This window comes from Melospiza georgiana, chromosome 5 (assembly GCF_028018845.1).
Source record: "Melospiza georgiana isolate bMelGeo1 chromosome 5, bMelGeo1.pri, whole genome shotgun sequence".
Lineage (NCBI taxonomy): Eukaryota > Metazoa > Chordata > Aves > Passeriformes > Passerellidae > Melospiza > Melospiza georgiana.
This window is the reverse complement of record NC_080434.1, coordinates 29438491-29454770: the sequence shown is the minus strand read 5'-3', so window position 1 is coordinate 29454770 and position 16280 is coordinate 29438491. Positions and strand designations below refer to the sequence as shown.

The window sequence follows — 16280 nt, the reverse complement described above, 5'->3', positions numbered from 1 at the left end:
TTAATGTTATATTAAACCCAGTTAAAGTTAAAAGACTTATCTGTAATATATACAACTGGAAGATCAGGACCAGGTGCTGCATTTCACCATAGATAATATCACAGAATCACAGAATCACAGAATCATGGAATCACTGGGCTGGAAGAGACCTTCAAGATCATCGAGTCCAACCCGTGCCCAAACACCTCAACTAAACCATGGCACCGAATGCCACATCCAGTCTTTTTTTGAACACATCCAGGGATGGTGACTCCACCACCTCTCCAGGCAGACAATTCCAGTTCTTTATCACTCTTTCCATAAAAACCTTTTTCCTGATATCCAAGCTGTATTTCCCTTGGTACAGCTTGAGACTGCATCCTCTCATTCTGTCAGTTGCTGCCTGGAGAGACTGATCCCCACCTGAGCACAGCCACCTTTCAGAAGTTGTAGAGAGTGATAAGGTCACCTTTGAGTCTCCTTATCTCCAGGCTAAACACCCTCAGCTCCCTCAGTCGTTCCTCACAGAGTTTATGCTCCAAGCCCCTCTGAAGCCTCATTGCCTCCTCTGGACACTCAGGCGAGTCAGCGCCCTTCCCAAACTGAGGGCCCAGAACTGGACACAGCACTCAAGGTGTGGCCTCACCAGTGCCAAGTGCAGAGGAAGAATGACCTCCCTGCTCCTGCTGGCCACACTGTTCCTGACACAGGCCAGGATGCCCTTGGCCCTCAGAGCTGGCTCACATTCAGTCTGTTGTGAACCAGTATCCCCAGGTCCCCTTCTGCCTGGGCCTGGTCCAGCCACACTGTCCAGCCTATAACGGTGCAGGGGGTTATTGTGGCCAAAACGCAGGACTCGGCACTTGGACTTATTAAACTTCATCTTACTGGACTCTGCTCATCCATCCAACAATTCCAGGCCTGTCTGCAGAGCCCTTCTGCCTTCCAACAGATCAATACATGCTCCCGACTTAGCGTCATCTGCAAATTTACTAATGAAGGACTCAATACCTTCACCCATGTCATCAATAAAGATATTGAATAGAGCTGGCCCCAGCACAGACCCCTGAGGGACACCACTGGTGACAGGCCCCAGCTGAATGCAGCACTGTTCACCATCACCCTCTGGGCCCGGCCATGCAGCCAGTTCCTAACCCAGCACAGAGTGCTCCTGTCCAAGCCGTGGGCTGCAGCTTTTCCAGGAGTGTGCTGTGGGAGACAGTGTCAAAGGCCTGCTGAAGTCCAGGTACACAACATCCAGAGCCTTTCCACAACATCCTGCCTTTCCTTACACAACACCCTGGCCATCCTGTAAGTGCTGTGTGATGACATTCAGTATAAACTGTTCCATAACCTTACTGGGTACTGAGGTCAGGCTGACTGGTCTATAATTACCAGGATCCTCCTTCCCGCCCTTTCTGTAAATGGGTGTCACATTGGCCAGCTTCCAGTTCTCTGGACCCTCACCAGTGAGCCAGGACTGCTGGTAAATGATGGAGAGCAGCCTCACAAGCTCATCTGCCAGCTCCCTCATCATCCTGGGGTGGATCCCATATGGTCCCATGGATTTATGAACATCCAAGCTGCTCAGCAGTTTTCTGACTGCCTCCTCCTGGACAACAAGGGGACCATTCTATTCCCTGACACCATCTACCTGCCCAGGAGGACAGCTGTCCTGAGGACAAGACATCTTCCCACTAAAGACCAAGGCAAAGAAAGCATTAAGCACTTTCACCTTCTCCTCATCTGCAGTTACTGAGTTTCCTCCTGCATCCAGTGGAGAACAAAGGTTGATCTTACCCTTCTTTTTGCTGTTATATTTATAAAGACATTTTTTATTATCCTTTACAAAAGTTGCCAAATTAAGTTTGAACTGAGCTTTAACCTCCCTTAATTTTTTCCTACATGCCCTAGCAAACCCATTTAATACTTCCTGAGATATCTGACCCTCCTTCCAAAGATGATACATCCTCTTTCTATTTCTACGTTCCTTCAAAACCACATTGCCCATCCAGACTGGAAGTTTGCCCTGTCAACTGATCTTTCAGCACACAGGGACAGTCTGTTCCTGTGTCCTCAAGATCTCTGTTTTGAAGCACACCCAGCTTTCCTAGACTCCTTTGTCTTTAAGGGCTGCTTCCCATGGAACTCTCTGATTAAGTCCCCTAAACAGGCCAAAGTCTGCCCACTGGAAGTCCAATGTAAAAGTCTTATTGATGTTCCTCCTGATTTCACCAAATATCAAGAACTCTATAATTTCATGATCACTGTGCCCCAAGTGGCCTCCAGCCACCTCATCTCCCACCAGCCCATCTCTATTTGCAAACAGCAGGTGTAGCACAGTCCCTCCCCTGCTGGGCTCACCCACCAGCTGTGACAAAAGTTGTCCTCCACACATTCTAAGAATTTCCTGGGCTGCCTCTTTTCTGCTGTGTTAAGTTCCCAGCAGATGTCTGGCAGTTCAAGTTACCTGCATGAACAAGGGCTGGTGATCCTGAAACATTCTCTGGCTGCTTATTAGAATACCTTATCCACCTTTTCCCCCTGGTTGGGTGGACAATAACAGACCCCCAGTGCCTCTTTACAAATGCAATATATGCACACAGAGAGAATTTTTTTCCATTAATTAATTCAAACTGTATGATCTTGTCCTACGAATACCTGTGTTAAAATGCAGTTATGATGTCAGTGTTACCAAGATGCAAAATGCATGTTTTAAAATCGTTTCCTTAATTTTAAAATCCAGTTTGAAACCACAGGGCACCAGTTTTTATAAAACCATGCATTAAAATGTTTCATTTAAAACACATGTAAATAAAAGTCATTAGAATCCTTAGGGCTGAAATTGTGAACAACATTTTTTCTTAATTATATGACATATATATTATATGACTTAGTGTTTTATTTACAAACAGAAACACTTAATGTTTCTACTGAAAAAAGAAAAAAAAGTCAGATATCCTGTTGGCTATGCACCTGTGTACAGTCCACAAAGAGACAGGTACACACTTACAAAATTCTTTGATGATTTTCTAAGATGATTCTCAGTTAATATCAAAGAAATATATTTTAAAAGGGCTCAGTTCTGTTCATTCAAGCATGTTGTGGCTTTAATTATATTAGTAAACATGAATTGCATCAGAAAAAGCACTGCTTTATGGCTTTGTTTAATTAAATTGGAAAATCAAAACGTTGGGACAAGATAACTTTATACTGGATAAAAGAATTTCTGAGGAGCCTTTTTACACTTTGACAAATCCAGACGAAATTTAATATTTCAGAAATGGTCTGTGATATAATTGGAATAATTTTGAGACTCTGCTATTAATTAATATTAAATGAAAACCTTAAGGCTCAACTTAACTGACGTAGTATCTTCCTTCAAAGTCATAATAAGAAGATTGTATTGCAGGGAGTATTTTCTGTAAAAATATAAAGTAAGGATTGGATAATATAAAAATAGCTGCTAGTTCATCAAGGAGGAGAACAGCTTATAAAAAGTCTTCCCTCATAAATTCTTTTGCTAGCTGCAGCAGCTATGAGAAATGAAGAGCTCCTCTGAAATGCCCAAGGCCACGCTTTGGTTAGGAGCTAAGAGCTGCATTATCTTTAATGGGAGATACACTTTTTATTAATGGAGGTGAGACCTGAGAGCAAGGGGTTTGTTGCAGAACAAAAAGGAGTTGTTTTGTTTCCTTAATTGCGCTATTCACTGACAAAAGAGCACTAAATAGAGGATGAAGCCCAGAGAACAGCCAGTGAACTGGTAAGGAGCTGCGGCTGGAATGGGTGGTGGTGTCCTACCTTGTACACGATGATGGGGATATCAATGACGATGTAGATAAGGTCTCCCAGTGCCAGGCTGGCTATCAGCGCGTTCGGGCCGTTCCTCATACACTTGTTCTGGTAAATGATCCTCAGCAGAGTGGCATTCCCAACCATCCCAATGATGAAAATAGCACAGGACACCACGGTGTTAATGTATTTGAAAGTTTCAGCAATCTTAGTCTGCTGGGAACATTTGACAGTCTGGTTGGACACGGGGGGCTGCATGGTGGTGAGGAGAATGGATTCCATCCCTGAGAAGGTGGAAAGGGGGTTTCCCGAGTCGCTCCGGTTGGAAACGTCTCTGTCAGAGCTGTCACTGAGGACAAATCCCGGCACCAGCAGCAGCAAGGAAACTCTTAAACACAAGGCTTCCATCCTGAAGTCCCCAGTGAGCAAATTCAATGAAACAAGACCTTCGCTTTTTTTCTTCAGTATTTCAGTGAGATATTTCTCATTTTTTCACCTGTGGAGAGAAACTGTAAGCAAGAAAAGAAAAGGAAAAAAACCATATAATCAGTACAACAGGTAGTCTAACTAACACGTCCTGTTTCTCCTTTAGGGAAGGTATCTCAATGTTCAGCCTCTGCAGCACACATGTATAAACACCTGTTTGTACTCACTGTGCTGCTCTGAAATCTAGATTACCCCCATTACCTGTCTGACAAGAGGCAAACACAAAAAATTCCTTAAGTGCTAGCTTATGCAAATAAGGTCCCACAAAACCCTGCTGAGACAGAATTTGTATAGGGATGGAAAAAATAAGGTTGATGAAATTCTGTTCTAAAATATAGTCTTGCAGTCGATCTGTCTTGGAGGCTGTTGAATGGTATTTCAGCTAAAAGAAGAACTTACTCTTTTTCCTTTGGAAATGAAAGGTAAAAGCACTACATTAAAAATTAAAGGTAGTAAATTAATCAATTTCTGAGTATTTTTGAGGTACTGCAACAATTAGACTTTATATTATTTTTGTCTGATTTATTACCTGGATTTCAAATGAAAACTGATAAGACATGTATCTCAAATCAAAATCTGAACCAGATCCAAAATCTCAAAATATTAGGAGGAAGATTTTATAGTCCTAGGATAGGCCTCTGGCAGGAAAATGCCTTCAAACTCTGTCATCTTGTTCTGAATGTAATTGCAACTCATGCTCGGTACTTAGCCACAGTGAAGTTAATAATAAAAAATTAAGCTCTTTAAGGACAAAAAAATACTTGGTTTAGTATTCTGAGCAACAACTCATGTCATTTCAGGTAGGGAAGAAAGCATCATAGAATCCTGCCCTAGTAAGTGTGACTGTGACTGCCTGTGTGTAAGCACTGCCACAGGGTTTGTAGATACCAAACCTCCACTGAAACCAGGGATGCCATTTAAGTCCATTTTCCTGAAGCCTTGGTTTAATTTAAGATTAAGATTTTTTACATGGTTTATATCTGCAAAACAAGACAAAGTGCTTCAGTGTTGACAAAAGAAGAGTAGTAAATAAAGTATTTATAACTTTCTGATTTCCAGGGACTCGCCTGAAGTATTTGGGAGGATCCTTTTAAATAAATGAATCTAATTTCATTCCCTGTGGGGCTGTTAAGTCAGAGTTTATAGCAAGACATTTACCAGAGAAGGAGGGAGAAAATTTACTGATAGTACTTGTGGAGGAGGCAGAGTATAAATATTTACTAGTATAGCAGGCTCCTGTTGTATGTGGTCTGTGGAAGTGTGCGTGTATCTCTGTGGAGCAGCAGATGCGATGCTAACCCGAGTATTCCTGTCTGGCATGCAGAGTGCTGTCCCTCACAGACCAGGGATCCACCTTTCCATCCTTGTCCTACTGTATTTGAGATCAGCAACTGGCCAACTGTGAACTCCCAGGGACTTAATTTCAAAGTTTAACATACTAAATAGTAAATCCTTCTTCATTTAATTTAATTCAGTGCTGGTTATGACAGTATCTCAGGGCACTTAGCAGCAGCATGGTGCAAGTGTTTTCACTTTAGGTTTCTAAATCTTACTAGAAAAAAGAGATGTTTGACTGTAACTCTTTTCAGGCAAGGATTAATACTTGTATTATTTTCTATGATTACAGTTCCTCAATTTACATATGGGAAACACGTATCACTATTAATGGTTTTCCCAAGTAAATGTGATAAAGCTATGAACAGAACCACAGCCCTATGTTTTAGTAGTTATATTAGTTTCCTCCTTAATTTATGACCCTTTTTGTGAAAATCTGATGTTTGTATCATATAAACATGGTGGCAGCATGGCAGTCATGCCGCCAGCATGCAAGGCTGGAACAAAATTGCCAATTACCATCTCTTCCCTCTCCCGGAAGAAACTTTTTCCTAAGAAGCAAAACGAGAAAGTTTTTAATAGGCTAACTACTAAGGGTACTTTTTTATTGCTTCCTGACAGCCCTTCATTCCTCTGTGCATATTTTTAAAGTGTTTATCTTGTCGCAGAATATAACATGCAGCCTGCCTGGTATGAGTACCACACTGGCATCCCTGATAACTTTCTGTGATAAGGTAATCTAGGATTGTCCTTCACACACGCAGCCTGGGTACCTGGAGGGTGTGCGGGTGCTCTGTTAATGCGGGAGCCTCCCGCCTGTGTTGTGCTTGTGGATGTGGGGAACTGAATTCCTGACTTGCCTGGAGTATCAAGCCACAAAAATTCCCATGCCGAGGTTCGCAAGAAGAGACCGTACTCGTGGAAATGAAATTGCTCCAAAGACGAACTAAAACGTTAGCAGTGCTTAGTGAGTGTAAGGCAGCTGAGATGTGAACAGGAGCAAATGAAGCGGAGCAGGACAGGAGGGCACTGGAGGGAACAACGCCGGCAAGGGGGATTCTCCGGGCTGTTCCCAGCGAGCGCTGCCGGGGAAGCCGCCCGCGGCTCCTTCTCCAAGGCGAGAGGAAACGCTCCTTGCTCCACAGCGAAGGATCGATTCCAGTATGCACTGGCAAACCAGTGCTGCCCGCCCCGCAGCCTGTATGGAGAGCCTCCGGCCAGATCCATACATTGTTAAACTTTATGGAATAACAGTTCCCCCAAGCTGCCTTGTGCCGTCTCTCGTTCTCTCTCCCTTCCCGTCTCTCACACGCTCACACCCGCACACAGAGGTGCACCCGAATCCCTGTGCGGGGCGTTCCCGGGGCTCGGGCCGGGCTGTTCCCGGCTGTTCCCGGTGCGGGATGGGTTCGGGGCTCCCGCAGCATCCCGCGCACTTCCTTCCCCCACCGCGCCTCCCTCCCCGCCCGGCTCACCCTCATGCTGCCGCCGCCGCCGCCTCGGAGAATTCCTGCCGAGTGGCTTTTCCTGGGATAGTCTTACCAGATCCTCCTGCCTGCGTCTGACTGGGTGGAATTGAGAATCCCCACCTCCGCTACAACAGTGAACGAAAGAGACTGACGGGAGAAGTCGGAGCGTCCCCTCTTCACTGCCCCCTCCCCCAATTAAAACAAACCTCCAGCCCGAACTGAGCCCCTGCCAATGTTAAACACAAAGGCTGCCTCCCGGGCACGGGGGAACACGGAGCTCCTTAACTCTTTCCTCGCTGAAACTGAGCACAGCTCCTTCGCTGGACTCATCTGAAGCACAGCCCCGAACCCACTGCTGTAGCTGCCTGCTAATGGCACGCAGGGTTCTCAGCAAGTGTCTCTACCTGATCCCACCAGACGGCAGAAGATCCATAAGCAAAAATTGATCCACGAGCAAAATCAGATTTCCGTGGGAAATCTGATGAAATAAACCTCTTCTGCTTTGCGTTTGCCCCGGGGCTGGTGGGGATCAGTCTCTGAAACAATCGGTAAAATTGTGTGTGAGAGTTTCAAGAATGCTGGATCCGTAAACAGAAACTGCTCCTGAGTGAAAATTTCTTTGATCCATCCAGGACACATCTTGCCAATACATTTTAGTCTCATTTACAAGGATAATAAGAGTGAGGTATTTTCTGTCATGTCTATGTTTCCTGTTATTGTTCCTCTGTCAAGACAAAGGTGCAAAAAAATCTGTGCAGAAAAAGTGGAAAGTTCACTTACACCTAATGATATTTTCTCACAATGAAAAAAAAATGTGTACCAGAGGGAGCAGCTTGTGCAGGAAAGAGTTTCAAAATCCCTTCATTCATGCCAGCAAGTTTATGAAATTTTGAGTCCTTTGTTGAATTATTTCAGGTTCCTCATTTCCTGGCAAGTTTTCAGCTGGTTGTGCCACAGAAATTATTTTCTAAACATATATGTGCTTCTTCTGAATAAAAAAGGCAACCTTCCTAAATAAGATGTAAAAATATGTTGTCCAAAAACTGCAAAAGCAGACTGAAAAGAACAATAGAAAATGTGATGCTAGTGGCCTGAAGAATTAAAATATCTGGCACTAAATCATGTATGAATTTTTTTTTGAGCTTTTTCAGTTTTGCATAGATAAAAGTATGTTTCTGTAATATGTTTGAAATCATCTGATAAATCTTGAACAGAGAAAACCAGCAACTGGATCGACTGGATTAGCAGTGCTTTATTACTTCTAGAAAGTCATCTCAGTTAAATGAAGTATCAAAGCATAGGATCTTTCAAGGAACATACATGTTCAGCTGAGAATCACAACTACTGTTTGCAAATCAGGTGGAAAGTTTAATTCAAAATCTCAGGTTGCTATGAAGTTCAATAAATGCTGATAAGCCACTAAATTATCTATATACTACTAAAAAATTCTTTACAGTTTTGTCATAGATGCTTAATATTAATGATTTGCTTTGTCAAGAGTCATCTTCATGATAAGTTGTTGAAAAAAACATTGAAAAGCTGGAAAGGCTGTTCTTAAAGACCATGTGTACTTTATGGAGTGCTTTATTGAATGCAACTCTTAAATCTCTTGTGTGTTCTCTAAACATTGTTAATACCCAATTCCTTTCTTGGGGTCATTTGACCTTTATGTCTAAACAGTTAGATCTCTAACCAAAAAAGCAAAACAAAACAAAGCAAAAAAGTATATTTCTGATCTCATTCAAGCACACACTTGTTATTCTAATTCATAATAACATGATTCCATGCATAACTGTATTTACTATTACATGAAATAATAGTAATCAAATTTCATTTGATAATGAAATTATCAAATTCAGCATGCTGTTAAAGATCTATTTCTAGAGAGCCTCTGTAACCACTTCTTTTACCCACAAAAGTAGTATTAGGTATTAGAAATTACTGATCCATTGTTTTTTGTTATTTTTATTGTTGCTGATTTTTAAATGAACCTTTGTTTTGTCTTTAATCTTCTAGGTGTCTAAAGCTCAGTTGATATCTTGTCTTAAACGAAGATAAATTCAAAAACTGTATTTAGTGGTTCCTACTTTTATGGTGTTCAGGAAAGTAACATGGAATAGGAAGTTTTCACATAGGAATCATGCAAAAACTGTAGTTGCAAATGCAGCTGACCTCAGCTACTGGGAAAAGTGATAAAATGCAGTTCTTTACACCAAGATATTTTCATCTCTTAGAGACACTTTCAGCATCATTGTAGGACTGCTGTTGTGTGTGGGGAAGAGTTGACTGAGGACTCTGTACCAGTTTCAGCATAGTGAAAGTGTTTCCTCTGACCTCTTTACTGTTTTGTGTCTTCAACAAACTGCTTAGCTTATCCCACAGAACTCCAGAGATCCAGAGTAAGGGCAACATATCAATCTCATTAGAAAAAAATCCAATTGCATTTGCAGCTGGAGTCGAGAAGACTATCAGCAAATATCAGCTTTTATAAAGCTATTGATTTCCGTGAAGCCTTCAGGTATTAGAAAGAAATACTTTCATTTTATTGGATTGAAAAGTGTGTTAGCATATGTATTTCCTGTTAAGCCACTTACCTCCCTAGATTTGGTATGAAATAGGAACATATGATCATCAAGTTGTGGAGTCCTAAATCGAATTGCTGAGATTCAAAAGACCAAAATCAAAACCAGGCATTGTCTATAATTGGCATTTCCATGAACAGTCTTTTGGTGGGTTTATAATCTGTAGCATTTTCAGAAAATTGGAAGTTACTAATGAAAAAGGTTGCAAATATCTAATTATTCTGAATTCTTTCACTAGATTTCTGACACAGTTGTTATCAGGAACAATACAAACAATAATAAATTGGAGCCATTTGGAGAATTTGGAAAAATGCACCTAAATACTTTGGTTACAATACTGGATAACTGTTCCACTTTGAATTCAATATCTAGGTCTAGTGAAAAAGAATCCAGGAAATCCAAAACTTCTCATGGAATTATGCTAATTTCAAAAACCTTTGCTGGGCAGGTTCCTCAACTTTTATTACACCAGTTCAGTCAGAAGTTGCACTTCACTGAACAAAAAGAAGAATCATCCAAACCACAGCGAGTGTTTCTATCTTGTATAGATTATCTTTTCTTCGACAAGAGATGAACCTACGCAGTTGCTTTGGAAGAATTCAGTTTAAAATGGCACCCTCTAGAAAATCTAAATCCATTGAAACCCAGGGCTCATTAATTCCAGTGATCACTGAACCAGTTATTTGCTTCTGTTGCATAACATTTCTGTTTCCCAGCAGCTGATTTCTTTAAATTGTATCTCTACTAATGCCATATCTGTAACTGTATTTATGGCCTTAGCACAAATAAATCCTATTTCTGGCAAGGCTGTCTCGCTCCTCCCTCCCTTCTTGCCCTCTCCTTTCCTCCCTCCATTTTTCCCCTTTCTGTCTCTCTCCTTTGTTTCCTTCATGTCAATAGCAAATTTTGGCAATTTACAATAGGAATTTATAATTCAAAGAGAATTATAGCCAGAATACTATTGTATTAGTTTATTCTTATAACTAGAAAGGTGTTTGTATCAGAACCACTGAAATGTTGCTGCCCTTAGACTATGGGAACCTGAAGCTGTAAAAGAATCAAAAGGGATAAAGGATTGAAGTTTAAAGGACAAAATTGACCATGGATCCAAACAATTAATACAGGAACAACTGCAGGAGCTACTGCACCCCAAAAATGAATATTAGTCAGGAACTGTGGGTTGGGTGTATCTAAATTTTGCAGAATCTTGATGGAAAATTTGAGTAAGAAGTGAGCTTCCTGGGCCTTTAGTGTGCAGACTGGAGAAGTAATAATATGTGGTGTTAATTCCCTTCAATTGCTGAGCATTTCAGATTCCTCTGGGGAGCATTTACCTACTCTGTTAAATGCAATGGACTAAGAACATTTCAGAGAAGACTTACTGGGAGAAGCAGTGCTGTTGGTCTTCATTTCCATAGATGGAAGCCCTAATTTTCAAGGTCTGGGTCTTATAAATCTGTTTGTTGGCAGGCAGTAAAGAAGAGAGAATCAGATTCTTCTCCCTGATGCTCAGTGACGGAAGAGGAGGCAAAGGACACAAGAAATGTGTTCTTGAAATACAAGAAATTAAACTTGGATATAGGAAAAACCACTTTCACTCTAAGGATCATCAAGCAGTGGCACAGGGTGCCAAGAGAGGCTGGAGAATCTCCATCCTTGAAGATGTTCAAACCTCAGCTGGACACAGTCCTGAGTAACCTGCCATAGGTGGCTGGGCTCTGAACAGGGGCATGGGCCAGATGATTTCTAAGGGTCTCAAAAGTCTGCAAATCTATGATTCAGGTGAGACTTCCATTATGTCAAGAGCATTTTGACCTGAGCTCTGGAATTATGGTGTTCAAAATTCTTCAAGTTATGTTGTTTGTATTGGGAACTGATGTGGTTTTGAATTGAGCGAGCTACACACACACAACACACACACACACACAACACACACACACACACACACGCACACACACACACGCACACACACACAAGAGTGCTTGTTAGTTATTGTCCTGTGGCAAGTTGGATACTGTCCAAATAATGAGTGATGGTAACTGAAATATTTAGCAAAGAGTGTACTTTAAAAATATTAGTTCTATAAAATTAATAAATTATTTTCTTCTTCACTTTTGAGGCCAAGATGCCAAAATGAGTGACTGTAGGGAGCATTTGGGGATCTTCATCCCCATTGTTTCAGGCAACCCTTAGCTGTGAGCTAAGGAGCCTGCTCCACAAAGACCAGTCTTCAATGGTGATAGATAAAAATATTTCTACATGAGCCCCTCAATATGCAGTAAAATATATATGCATGAAGAAGAATAAAATAACAATATGTCACAGAAGATGCCTGTTATGTAATCATGAAATTATGCAATCATTATAAACACAAAAAAGAAAAAAACCAGAAGGAATGAAAACCAGATATAAACTAAAATTTGATTTAAAGAACAGCGAGAGGAAGAGAATGTCTTAGATTAGAAAATCTTCCCTAATTTACAAAAGTGTCAATCTGCATTTGTGGATGTGAGCCTGTGCAGATCACAAATTCTGCGATAGAGGAATGCTGTTCTGATGCCAGATGCATCTTTTATTATTTTAAGCACTAATAAAATTATCTAGATAAGATAGTGAGATATTAGAGTGCCATTTTATCTTAATCTAAATAAGGTTAAAATTATTTCTATTGGCTACTCTGTAGTGAAGCTGTTTTTCATGGAAAACCCTGACTCATCTCACTTCTTTCTAATGTTTCTACATTATCTAATTCTTTTGTTAGTGTAACTAAAGCTGAGTTGAAATAAGCTGCTTGTACATTTACTTTGATTCAGTAAAGTCTCTTTTTATATTATTTAACATTAAATAGCATAAGCTATTCTACATTTTATCTTACTCTAAGCTATATATGTAGGCCTATTTACAGACTTATTGAGTAATAAATTAATTATAAACTTCTGAGTGTTTTTACAGATGTAAGGAATTCTCTGCAATGCAATTTTGAGATAAATGATCAAGGTTTCTGGAAAAAGATTCACCGTTTTTTTCTGCTATCTAGAAAATATTGTTTGGGGGGATACAGTACTGGTAAATGAAGGTGGTATAGAATGTAATCTTATTCCCCAAAGAGTTGCAGCTGAACCAATTACTAAGGATCAGGAGCAGGCCTGATGTTAACAGGCCACACCTGTAGCCAATGAGAACAGTGTTATAAAAGAGTGGATTGGTGGGATCTGGAGTCAGGTGGCTGCTGCAAGGACTGGGAACAGTCAGTGCTTAGAGGAGATGCCTGTCAGAAACATCGAGGAGGTACCAAACTCTGGTGATGTGGAATCCTTGCACTATAATGATAATTGAACTCTAGATATATAAGACAACATATTGTTGATTGGAAACCAAAGCACACATTTAGCACGCTAATGCAGCATTCAGACAGAGTGAATGGAAAAATCTAGATATGGAGTACTTGAGACAGAAGGAGCTGATAGTTCTTCAGATTTTGGTGATAAAATCTCAATCCTTTAACAGTGCAGCTGGCTCCATCTCAAGATTGGAAAGACTGGTTTGGAATACGATTGTGTTCCTGGCTATAGGATTGGTATGATGTGCTGTCTCGTGTTGTCATGGCCTTAGTGTGCCCTGGATTTCCACTGCAATGGCTTTTACCTGGTGTGTGGATGATGTGTTTTTATGGTATTTGGCTGTGTTAATGCAATTTGATCATACTAAATTTCAGAATGGTCAAGAAATTGGATTTTTTTTTGAGGATTCAGAGGGCTGGGAGGTAATTAACCTTGGCTTCCTTCATTCCTCTTCCACCCCAGCTTCTTCATGGGGAGCCTTGTCTCTTCTGCTGTGTTCTGTCTAAGGAGAACCCTTCCCTTCTCCATGTGTGCCTGGTAGTCCTCAGCCACTGACACCAGTGATCAGCCATCTTCCTCTTCCTGATCCTTGTCCTACTGGGGCTCCTCCAGCAGCTGGGATTGTGCCCATTTCTTCATACACTGAACAGGAAATGGTTGGATTTCGCTGTTTTACCCTTAATCCCAGTCACAGTGCTGGGGCCTGGTGGGGTGAGGACAGACAGACAAGCAAAGTGGGAGGACTGTGGCATCCCTTGTGGCAGCTGGCCATCTCTTGCTGCTCCCTGACAGAGGGGGAGTGTACTGGGAAGAGGGAACAATTTTATGGGTCTTAGTCCAGGTATCCCAGAGAAAAGGTCTAACTCACTTCTACTGTCTTTGGACAGAAATATTTCTTTCTCTGGTAACAGCAATTTTATTTGGTCTTGTAAAATAACTTGAAACTGAAATGATTTCCATGTGTCAAGCCACTGTGTCCTCTCAAATAAAAGGAAATGATGACAAGGTAAACTAATGATTCTGTTAAAATATACCGGCATATAATAATAAATGTGTATTGTTTAATTTTATTTTTATTCTTGTGACAGTCGCTACTTAGAGGTTGTTCAGATTATGAAATGGAAAGGAACAGGAGATATTGCTGCCAGTCTCCCTTTCCTGGCTGACATTCCACTACAGTTATACATACTCTCATTTTATGGCACTGAATTTTTGTCGTAAATAAAATACAGAAGCAAGTATACAATAAGTCCTTTGTATCAAGCTGTTACACGAGACTATTCTGCTTGTGTAGACCTAAAAAATTAAATTGAAACTGATGCAATTTCTGGGCACAGTGAGGTCAAAAATTATAGTAGATTTCTATGATAATTCTTATGAATGTAGGTCAATAATTAAAATAATGTGTTTTAGGTATCAAGCAACAGTAAGTTCAGGTTTTGTATTTTTAACTAACAATTATCCTAGTCACCAATTTTCATCTCCTCTTAATTGATTTAATGTGCTATTAAATTAAGCTATTTAGGAAGGAGGTTAAAAAATACAGCCAATAAATGCATGCAAATAGAAGTTTATGTACTCTTTGAACTAGCAAGTTTATTATTTGCATCATACTTTCCTGGGGAAGAACATCTGGAAAAATGTTTTCCACTTACTTTCAGATGTAAAACTCATGTTTTCTAACCCATGACTAAATGGTGTCTGCTCAACTTAACTCAGTCAGATCTAAGATGGTGGTGTTGTAATGTTCTGTTTTCCCCACAAAACCTCTGTAGTTATTTAGAATACTGGATTATATACTAAACCCCAGGAATATTGTTGTGAAAGAGGTGCTGAAAGCATACAGATCAAGCTTGTGGTCGTGTGTTATTTCCTGTAGACCCCTGAAGTTAAAGATTTCTTTGACTGTGGGTTCTTACAGCACTGTTGGATCAGATTTTCAGCTGGCATAATCAGGTGTAAATCTCTTGTTGGAAATGGGAATACATTTATTTGTGTTTTCAGGGAATGATCATAGATAGTGTAAGTCTTTTCAAGTCACATTAGTGGACATTGAAGGGAACAATGGAATCGTGTGCATGTTTCTCAAAATATACCTGAAACAGAGCAGCTGCTGTAATTTTCTTCAACAGCTCATCCTACTTTGTAAGAATTGATTGATTTGGGTATTTTTTAATACTTCCTGAATTTTAATGGCTATTAATTTCCTATGGGCAATAATAATCTAGATAGGCAAGTTTTCAATGATTGTTGAAAAAAGTTGACAATCAAATTTGGATTCTGAAATAATCTCTAGTTTGAAATATTCACCTGAGAATAAAAATATTTAAAGAAATCTGCATTCAAACAGGGTTTAAACTGAAATAAAACTACTTTGTAGATGAATTCTGAATGGGCCCTACAGCTTGACTGAGGGCATTTTAAAAATTAATTTAAAAAATGTATATGTGTGAGGTTATATTGATCACATAAGTTTATAAGCAAAGATAAAGTTATTTTTAAAATGTAAACAAATTATTTGTACAGGCATATGAAAATTAAATGAGTGGGCATGGCTGTGTTCTTGTAAATAAAATAGTTTAGCTGTTTGGCATATAGTCATAGTGAAATATCTGGATCAAAGCGTCAGCAACTGCCTATGGTTGAGTTATAGTACACAAGTAGCTATCTTCTTTTCTTTCTGTTTCCAGCAGGTGATATTTAGATCTCACCTATACTATTACTTTGGAGCAAAGAAGAACAGAATTATGAACTAGAGTTGAACAGTATAGGACAGAAATACCTTTTAGATTTAGGTCCAGAATACAGTAACAGTCTAGGAAAATGCGAGATCATAGCTTACAACCTTTATTTTACACCTTAGACTGAACTTTATTTGGGTCAGGACCTGTGTGATGACTTCTGGAAAAAATAGGGAAAGCTGTACTAAAAACCTCAATATTATTTGTTGCAATTTGTAATGTTTTCTTGGAATCTTGCAATATACTGAAATACTTAAGGGACTTGCTTGTGAGAAGCTCCGGGTGAGATCTTTTGGTTTCTCTGAACTTTTGAAGTTCAGGTCGAAAAACAAATCTATGAAAACTGTCCCACATCTGAGGAATGTTTGTTAGCACCTTTATTCCTAGATAGATGCCCTCAGATTAAAGAAATTTACCCACCTTTATGGTTCTTTGAATACACATGCCTGTATGTAGATATCAGATACAGAACACTAGATTTCATGTAATGTCAAAATTCACAAATGCAAAGAAGTCTTCCAAGTTATGCAGAAGCAGGAACAAAAGGTGTGA

General features: G+C 40.1%; 1 protein-coding gene across 3 annotated transcripts in view; it reads right to left on the bottom strand.

Moving 5' to 3' along the window:
• Positions 1-7225, bottom strand: part of EDNRA (endothelin receptor type A) — a 32967-nt gene extending 25742 nt beyond the window's left edge. The window contains exons 1-2 of one of the 3 annotated variants that reach the window (XM_058024259.1): positions 7071-7225; positions 3784-4283 (exon numbers count right to left, since the gene is read on the bottom strand). In XM_058024259.1, coding sequence (XP_057880242.1) covers positions 3784-4182 — 399 coding nt within the window. In that variant the 5' untranslated portion in view covers positions 4183-4283; positions 7071-7225. The remainder of the gene's footprint in view (positions 1-3783; positions 4284-7070) is intronic. The other 2 variants (XM_058024260.1, XM_058024261.1) reach the window with 2 other exon arrangements.
• Between the last annotated feature and the right edge of the window lie 9055 nt (positions 7226-16280).